The 9589-nt window shown below is 41.0% G+C and overlaps 1 protein-coding gene across 2 annotated transcripts in view; it reads left to right on the top strand.

Moving 5' to 3' along the window:
- The window catches only part of LOC127433872 (E3 ubiquitin-protein ligase TTC3-like), a 39434-nt gene that overhangs the window by 27057 nt on the left and 2788 nt on the right, over positions 1–9589 (top strand). For both annotated transcript variants that reach the window (XM_051686166.1, XM_051686164.1), the window contains 3 exons: positions 3326–3410; positions 4533–4634; positions 5070–5290. In XM_051686166.1, the coding sequence (XP_051542126.1) occupies positions 3326–3410; positions 4533–4634; positions 5070–5290 (408 nt within the window). The remainder of the gene's footprint in view (positions 1–3325; positions 3411–4532; positions 4635–5069; positions 5291–9589) is intronic.

Raw genomic sequence — 9589 nt, 5'->3', positions numbered from 1 at the left:
TGAATGTGTGATGTGATTGTGTTGTCGTGTTGAATGTGTGATGTGATTGTGTTGATGTGTTGAATGTGTGATGTGATTGTGTTGTCGTGTTGAATGTGTGATGTGATTGTGTTGTTGTGTTTGAATGTGTGATGTGATTGTGTTGTCGTGTTGAATGTGTGATGTGATTGTGTTGTTGTGTTTGAATGTGTGATGTGATTGTGTTGATGTGTTTGAATGTGTGATGTGATTGTGTTGTCGTGTTGAATGTGTGATGTGATTGTGTTGATGTGTTGAATGTGTGATGTGATTGTGTTGATGTGTTGAATGTGTGATGTGATTGTGTTGTTGTGTTTGAATGTGTGATGTGATTGTGTTGTCGTGTTGAATGTGTGATGTGATTGTGTTGTCGTGTTGAATGTGTGATGTGATTGTGTTGTCGTGTTGAATGTGTGATGTGATTGTGTTGTCGTGTTTGAATGTGTGATGTGATTGTGTTGATCGTGTTGAATGTGTGATGTGATTGTGTTGTCGTGTTGAATGTGTGATGTGATTGTGTTGTCGTGTTGAATGTGTGATGTGATTGTGTTGTCGTGTTGAATGTGTGATGTGATTGTGTTGTCGTGTTGAATGTGTGATGTGATTGTGTTGTCGTGTTTGAATGTGTGATGTGATTGTGTTGTCGTGTTTGAATGTGTGATGTGATTGTGTTGTCGTGTTGAATGTGTGATGTGATTGTGTTGTCGTGTTTGAATGTGTGATGTGATTGTGTTGTCGTGTTGAATGTGTGATGTGATTGTGTTGTCGTGTTGAATGTGTGATGTGATTGTGTTGTCGTGTTGAATGTGTGATGTGATTGTGTTGTTGTGTTGAATGTGTGATGTGATTGTGTTGTTGTGTTTGAATGTGTGATGTGATTGTGTTGATGTGTTGAATGTGTGATGTGATTGTGTTGATGTGTTGAATGTGTGATGTGATTGTGTTGTCGTGTTGAATGTGTGATGTGATTGTGTTGTCGTGTTGAATGTGTGATGTGATTGTGTTGTTGTGTTTGAATGTGTGATGTGATTGTGTTGATGTGTTGAATGTGTGATGTGATTGTGTTGATGTGTTGAATGTGTGATGTGATTGTGTTGTCGTGTTGAATGTGTGATGTGATTGTGTTGATGTGTTGAATGTGTGATGTGATTGTGTTGATGTGTTGAATGTGTGATGTGATTGTGTTGTTGTGTTTGAATGTGTGATGTGATTGTGTTGATGTGTTGAATGTGTGATGTGATTGTGTTGATGTGTTTGAATGTGTGATGTGATTGTGTTGTTGTGTTTGAATGTGTGATGTGATTGTGTTGATGTGTTGAATGTGTGATGTGATTGTGTTGTCGTGTTGAATGTGTGATGTGATTGTGTTGTCGTGTTGAATGTGTGATGTGATTGTGTTGTCGTGTTGAATGTGTGATGTGATTGTGTTGTCGTGTTGAATGTGTGATGTGATTGTGTTGATGTGTTGAATGTGTGATGTGATTGTGATGTTGTGTTGAATGTGTGATGTGATTGTGTTGTTGTGTTTGAATGTGTGTTGTGTTTGTGTTGATGTGTTGAATGTGTGATGTGATTGTGTTGTCGTGTTGAATGTGTGATGTGATTGTGTTGTCGTGTTGAATGTGTGATGTGATTGTGTTGTCGTGTTGAATGTGTGATGTGATTGTGTTGATGTGTTGAATGTGTGATGTGATTGTGTTGTCGTGTTGAATGTGTGATGTGATTGTGTTGTCGTGTTGAATGTGTGATGTGATTGTGTTGTCGTGTTGAATGTGTGATGTGATTGTGTTGATCGTGTTGAATGTGTGATGTGATTGTGTTGTTGTGTTTGAATGTGTGATGTGATTGTGTTGTCGTGTTTGAATGTGTGATGTGATTGTGTTGATCGTGTTGAATGTGTGATGTGATTGTGTTGATCGTGTTTGAATGTGTGATGTGATTGTGTTGTCGTGTTGAATGTGTGATGTGATTGTGTTGTCGTGTTGAATGTGTGATGTGATTGTGTTGTCGTGTTTGAATGTGTGATGTGATTGTGTTGTCGTGTTGAATGTGTGATGTGATTGTGTTGTCGTGTTGAATGTGTGATGTGATTGTGTTGTTGTGTTTGAATGTGTGATGTGATTGTGTTGTTGTGTTTGAATGTGTGATGTGATTGTGTTGTCGTGTTGAATGTGTGATGTGATTGTGTTGTCGTGTTTGAATGTGTGATGTGATTGTGTTGTCGTGTTGAATGTGTGATGTGATTGTGTTGTCGTGTTGAATGTGTGATGTGATTGTGTTGATGTGTTGAATGTGTGATGTGATTGTGTTGAATGTGTGATGTGATTGTGTTGTTGTGTTTGAATGTGTGATGTGATTGTGTTGATGTGTTGAATGTGTGATGTGATTGTGTTGAATGTGTGATGTGATTGTGTTGATGTGTTGAATGTGTGATGTGATTGTGTTGATGTGTTGAATGTGTGATGTGATTGTGTTGTCGTGTTGAATGTGTGATGTGATTGTGTTGATGTGTTGAATGTGTGATGTGATTGTGTTGATGTGTTGAATGTGTGATGTGATTGTGTTGATCGTGTTTGAATGCGTGATGTGATTGTGTTGTCGTGTTGAATGTGTGATGTGATTGTGTTGTTGTGTTTGAATGTGTGATGTGATTGTGTTGATCGTGTTGAATGCGTAATGTGATTGTGTTGTCGTGTTGAATGTGTGATGTGATTGTGTTGTCGTGTTTGAATGTGTGATGTGATTGTGTTGTCGTGTTGAATGTGTGATGTGATTGTGTTGATGTGTTGAATGTGTGATGTGATTGTGTTGATGTGTTGAATGTGTGATGTGATTGTGTTGATGTGTTGAATGTGTGATGTGATTGTGTTGATCGTGTTGAATGTGTGATGTGATTGTGTTGATGTGTTGAATGTGTGATGTGATTGTGTTGATCGTGTTGAATGTGTGATGTGATTGTGTTGTCGTGTTGAATGTGTGATGTGATTGTGTTGATGTGTTGAATGTGTGATGTGATTGTGTTGATGTGTTGAATGCGTGATGTGATTGTGTTGTCGTGTTGAATGTGTGATGTGATTGTGTTGTTGTGTTGAATGTGTGATGTGATTGTGTTGATGTGTTGAATGCGTAATGTGATTGTGTTGTCGTGTTGAATGTGTGATGTGATTGTGTTGTCGTGTTGAATGTGTGATGTGATTGTGTTGTCGTGTTGAATGTGTGATGTGATTGTGTTATTGTGTTTGAATGTGTGATGTGATTGTGTTGTTGTGTTGAATGTGTGATGTAATTGTGTTGTTGTGTTTTGTAGTTGTTCTTCTACTGTTCTGCTGTCAGTTATTGATGACTGGAAGAGATTTGTGTTTGACTCTGATGAGAGAATCAACAGAACTGAGGTGAAGTACATTCCAGTAATGTAATGGAAACACCCGTTGTGCACCTTTTACAGCATCATCAGCCATTTATAGAGTTACATTTGCTAATATAGAGTGTTTTTACTCCATAAAAACTGCACCAAAGAGGCAAATATGCCCATGTGTTTTTAATGTTGTGCAGATGTGGCACAGTTCACACATCAGTGTAAAAATGCTGCAGGATCAGTTGTTTTACTAACTCATAATACATACTAACAAACTGCACCTTTCTAATCCATAAGCGCTGGGTATTGATACAGATTTTTAGAGAGTTGTGCATATTAAAAGATCTGTCTTGAGATTTAAAGGAACAGTTCACCCAAAAATAAATTCTCTCATCATTTACTCACCCTCATGTCATCCCAGATGTGTATGACTTTCTTTCTTCTGCAGAACACAAATGAAGATTTTTAGAAGAATATTTCAGCTCTGTAGGTCCATACAATGCAAGTGAATGGTGACTAGAACTTTGAAGCTCCAAAAAGCACATAAAGGCAGCATAAAAGTAATCTATACGACTCCAGTTGTTTAATCCATGTCTTCTGAAGAGATATGAGAGGTGTGGGTGAGAAACAGATCAAAATATATCTTCTTTTGCACTGTATATCTTGCCACCGATCTGCTTGGTTCAAGCTGCATTAGACTTCCTATAGCGCCATCTAGCACTCTGCACATGCGTCAAGCTCTAGAAAGTGTAATCGATCTTAAAACCATGATCATGCCTAGAGACTGCAATGGAAGGATCTACAGTGAATTATATTTTGGTCTGTTTCTCACACACACCTCTCATATCCCTTCAGAAGACATGGATTTAACCACTGGAGTCATGTGGATTACTTTTATGCTGCATTTATGTGCTTTTTGGAGCTTTAACGTTCTAGTCACCATTCACTTGCATCGTATGGACCTACAGAGCTGAAATATTCTTCTAAAAATCTTCATTTGTGTTCTGCAGAAGAAAGAAAGTCATACACATCTGGGATGACATGAGGGTGAGTAAATGATGACAGAATCTAATACAGTACATTGGAACATATTTTTACCCAGTCTACTGGATACTACATCTGCTCTGAACACACCATCACACTGTTTGTTTTGTTTCAGATGGAGTTTGATAAACAGATGGATGAGGTGAATAAGGGCACCAGACTGTGTTCACTGCCGCTCATCTCTACACCCGACATCCCAACAAAACCTGCCGTACCGGTGAGACATCATCAGTTTAAACAGTGTCAAAAGAATAACCAATACACTAATACACTGATATATGTGTGAGGATGAGACTAGTGTGATAGAATCACTGATTAATCTAGTTTGTGTGGAGTTATATCCAATATTCAGTGTTACATGCCAACTTTCACACATATATGTGCAGGAATACCAGAGTAAGACGTGGAACACACAGGAATCATTAGAAGTTCATCCACATAGAGACGTAGATCCACTTAAAAACTATGATTTACACTCTTTACATCTCAAATGACATTTCAGTTTTATTTTATTTGATGGATGTTTAAATTATTTTAATCAACATTATGCTGCAGACGGGCTGTGACAGTTGCTGCTGTTACTTGATTATTAGTTTGTTTTGATGACGTGTGATTAATTGAAGTCAGTTAATCTTTTATTTTGTGCCTGTAGCTTCCTGTTCCTGTTGCTCAGCAGTGTGGGTCACAGTTCACATGTGTGTACGGGCCGCACGGGTCACAGCAGTCAAGTGGACGCAGTACGCCCGCAGAGAGAACGCCACCTGAAGAATCTGTGAGCAAAGCAGCGACACATCGCACTTCAGCACCGCAACACGTGACGGTCTACGACAAAATCCTGGAACGACTCAACATGATGTTCCCTCATTATAACAGGTTAACACACACACCAATCACAACTCACCAGCAGTGAGGGGCCGTTCACACAGGACACGTTGTTTTATTTGTCTAATGTTAACATTGTTAATTGCTGAGCCAAACATACCTAACAAGTGCAGATCAGATCAGCCTCCTCTCTGGACTTGTTTATACTTTCGCCTGACTCTGCACCACGCACCTCCCCAAACGGACGAGGCGTTTATACTTGACGTGCTCGCCAGTTTGGAATGCCCAATTCCCAATGCGTTCTAAGTCCTCGTGGTGGTGTAGTGACTCGCCTCAATCCGGGTGGCGGAGGACGAATCTCAGTTACCTCCGCATCTTATCACGTGGCTTGAGCGCGTTACCATGGAGACGTAGCATGTGTGGAGGCTTCACGCTATTCTCCGCGGCATCCACACACAACTCACCACGCACCCCACCGAGAGCGAGAACCACATTATAGCGACCACGAGGAGGTTACCCCATGTGACTCTACCCTCCCTAGCAACCGGGCCAATTTGGTTGCTTAGGAGACCTGTCTGGAGTCACTCAGCACACCCTGAGTTCAAACTAGTGAACTAGTGAACTCCAGCGGTGGTAGCCAGCGTCTTTACTCGCTGAGATACACAGGCCCCACAAGGTCATATTTGAAGTGTTGAACATGCATGCAGAGAGGACACACGTGACGATGTTTGTTTTCAGTACACTTCACCAAAACCCACACTACGAAAAAAAGCAAAGAATCATGTAAATCCCAGTAAACCTTGAGATTATTACTGCTCATATTAGAACATATATGTATACAACTAAACAACAATCTCTTAAATATTTTTCTCATTTTATCAAACATTTCATTCACATTGTTATTAAACATGGAGCTTCACTTTCATTAAATTGGGTTATTTCTGGTATCGTTGGCTCGTTTGGTAAATGTAAGCAATTACTTTAGACATAAGCACAAAGTGGGTGCTTCCTGCAAATGTAATTGCTCACATTTACAAAATCAGGCGATTATGTTCGCCCATCAATGCAAATCTCTTTATGTATAGAGATTAATTACCGTCAGTGTAGTGACCGTGTGTGTTTGTGAAGACACTGATGAATGAAAACATGAGACATCCAAAAACAAATCTTCAGCTTTAGTTTTATTCCTCTAACAACAGCATGTACAAAACAAATCCAAGCCGATATTTTTAAAATCCTATGTAAATGAATTCTTATTTTAACTAATAAACTTTCCATACAAAATGAGATTTAAAAAGTGTCGGATAAAGAGTCTGTGCTTTGTTGTCCCTCAAAGCCTCAAGTTTGAACTTCACATCACACTCCTTCTTTGGGTTCAGTTTCGCCAGCATGCCAGCTATAAGTACAAAACTATTATCCTGCTGCACGGCACTTTCCCTCTCCTGGTCCCGCTTCTCCAGTCTCCTCAGCAGGACGTCTTCTTGTTTTTATTTACGCCACGAGCCTGTAGGAGATGGAGACTGGAAGGAATGCTGTGCAATGCCTCTTGGTGACGGTGCATGTGAGTAGGGCAACGATGGAGTTGGAGATGCTGGAATCTGGGATGTTACAGGAAGGGGAGAGATGGGAGGTGGTGAGGAGCTGTCGGAGGTGTTTGGTGATGCAGATGATGATGCTCCAGGTGACGTGTTCCTCCATGAAGATCAGACTATATTCTGGTGAACTGAAATGTTATTAAACCAAAATGTTCCTTCTATATTCGATTCTGTTTCCTGGTGCTTTACAGACTGGCACAGCCATCCAAGCTTGTTTAAAATTGGTGAAATGTTCTTGTATCTGCCTGGGTCACCGCTTCTTCCATGGAATTTTTTCTTAGTTTTAACAAACTTGTCTCTCAGATTTTTCCATCATTTTTGGCAAATCGCTTCTTCTTTCCCCACCGTGGCTGCAGTTTCTTTCCAGGAATTCTGTGCCATCTGTCTGTATGGTCCCGCATGGATGGATCATAGAGATGCCTACTACAGATGTTCCTGTTCAGCCAGACTCGCCTCGAAGTCGTTCATTTTCGGATGCAGAGTCACGCGCATAGTTACAAAAAATGCCATGTGCACCGCCACGCGAAATAAGGACTAGCGCACTCAATGCACACGACCACCCACTCCACGGCGACGTCATTATTGCTGCGCGCTTCCTCGCTCTATTGCGGACGTGTCGATTATATACCAGGCTTTATCAATGCAACCTGACCACCACCTAATTGTGTTTGTGTATGTGTGAGAGAGTGTGTGTTTGTGAGAGTGTGTGTTTGTGAGAGTGTGTGTTTGTGAGAGTGTGTGAGCGTGAGAGTGTGTGTGTGTATGTGAGTGTGAGAGTGTGTGTGTGTTTGTGAGTGTGAGAGTGTGTGTGTGTATGTGAGCGTGAGTGTGTGTGTGTGAGAGAGTGTGTGTGTGTGAGAGAGTGTGTGTTTGTGAGAGAGTGTGTGTGTGTGTGTATGTGAGCGTGAGAGTGAGTGTGTGTGTGTGTTTGTGTATGTGAGTGTGAGAGAGTGCGTTTGTGTATGTGTGAGAGAGTGTGTGTGTATGAGCGTGAGTGTGTGTATGTGAGCGTGAGAGAGAGTGTGTGTGTGTGTTTGTGTATGTGAGTGTGAGAGAGTGCGTTTGTGTATGTGTGAGAGAGTGTGTGTGTATGAGCGTGAGTGTGTGTGTGTGAGCGTGAGAGAGAGTGTGTGTGTGTGTTTGTGTATGTGAGTGTGAGAGAGTGCGTTTGTGTATGTGTGAGAGAGTGTGTGTGTGTATGTGAGCGTGAGAGAGTGTGTGTATGTATGAGTGTGAGAGAGTGTGTGTGTGTGTGTTTGTGTATGTGAGTGTGAGAGAGTGCGTTTGTGTATGTGTGAGAGAGTGTGTGTGTATGAGCGTGAGTGTGTGTATGTGAGCGTGAGAGAGAGTGTGTGTGTGTGTTTGTGTATGTGAGTGTGAGAGAGTGCGTTTGTGTATGTGTGAGAGAGTGTGTGTGTGTATGTGAGCGTGAGAGAGTGTGTGTATGTATGAGTGTGAGAGAGTGTGTGTGTGTGTGTTTGTGTATGTGAGTGTGAGAGAGTGTGTGTATGTATGAGTGTGAGAGAGTGTGTGTGTATGTGAGCGTGAGAGAGTGTGTGTGTATGTGAGCGAGAGAGTGTGTGTGTATGTGAGCGTGAGAGAGTGTGTGTGTATGTGAGCGTGAGAGAGTGTGTGTGTATGTGAGCGTGAGAGAGTGTGTGTATGTATGAGTGTGAGAGAGTGTGTGTGTGTGTTTGTGTATGTGAGTGTGAGAGAGTGCGTTTGTGTATGTGTGAGAGAGTGTGTGTGTATGTGAGCGTGAGAGAGTGTGTGTGTATGTGAGCGTGAGAGTGTGTTTGTGTATGTATGAGTGTGAGAGAGAGTGTGTGTGTGTGTTTGTGTATGTGAGTGTGAGAGAGTGCGTTTGTGTATGTGAGCGTGAGAGAGTGTGTGTGTATGTGAGCGTGAGAGAGTGTGTGTTTGTGAGTGTGAGAGTGTGTGTGTGTGTTTGTGTATGTGAGTGTGAGAGAGTGCGTTTGTGTATGTGTGAGAGAGTGCGTTTGTGTATGTGTGAGAGAGTGTTTGTGTATGTGAGCGTGAGAGAGTGTGTGTATGTGAGCGTGAGAGAGTGTGTGTTTGTGAGCTTGAGAGTGTGTGTGTATGTGAGCGTGAGAGTGTGTGTGTATGTGAGCGTGAGAGAGTGTGTGTGTATGTGAGCGTGAGAGAGTGTGTGTGTATGTGAGCGTGAGAGAGTGTGTGTGTATGAGTGTGAGAGAGTGTGTATGAGCGTGAGAGTGTGTGTGTGTGTGTGTTTGTGTATGTGAGTGTGGGAGTGTGTGTGTGTGAGAGTGAGTGTGTGAGCGTGAGAGAGTGTGTGTGTGTGTGTTTGTGTATGTGAGTGTGTGTGAGTTTTATGTGAATGTAGTTTGTAGCATTTATTCAGTGTTTTCTCTTAGTTTAATAAACCGTTGTTTATATTCATTTAAGATTGTTGTCGTGTTCACTACTCGGTCCCTAAAACATTCCGAACTTTAATTTTTTAATTTAATCAAACCTTTAGTCATTATTGTGTTTGCATGTGTAATTAGTTCTTATGTGCAATTATTATGTTTTATTTGTTTGGAGATGTTTTTGGACACCATGATTAATTATATTTGTATTGGTATAACTTTTGATTGATTTGTCGTATCAACAAAAACATTTCTCAGATACAGTTGACATGATTGGGAACAAAACAAAAGCAGGTTTTCGGAGCCACCTTATTTACACCCAGAGATATATAATGACAAATAAGAAAAATAAGAGTGGCAAAATC

This window comes from Myxocyprinus asiaticus, chromosome 43, assembly GCF_019703515.2.
Source record: "Myxocyprinus asiaticus isolate MX2 ecotype Aquarium Trade chromosome 43, UBuf_Myxa_2, whole genome shotgun sequence".
NCBI classification, from domain to species: Eukaryota; Metazoa; Chordata; class Actinopteri; order Cypriniformes; family Catostomidae; genus Myxocyprinus; species Myxocyprinus asiaticus.
This window is presented reverse-complemented; position numbering and strand designations above follow the sequence as displayed.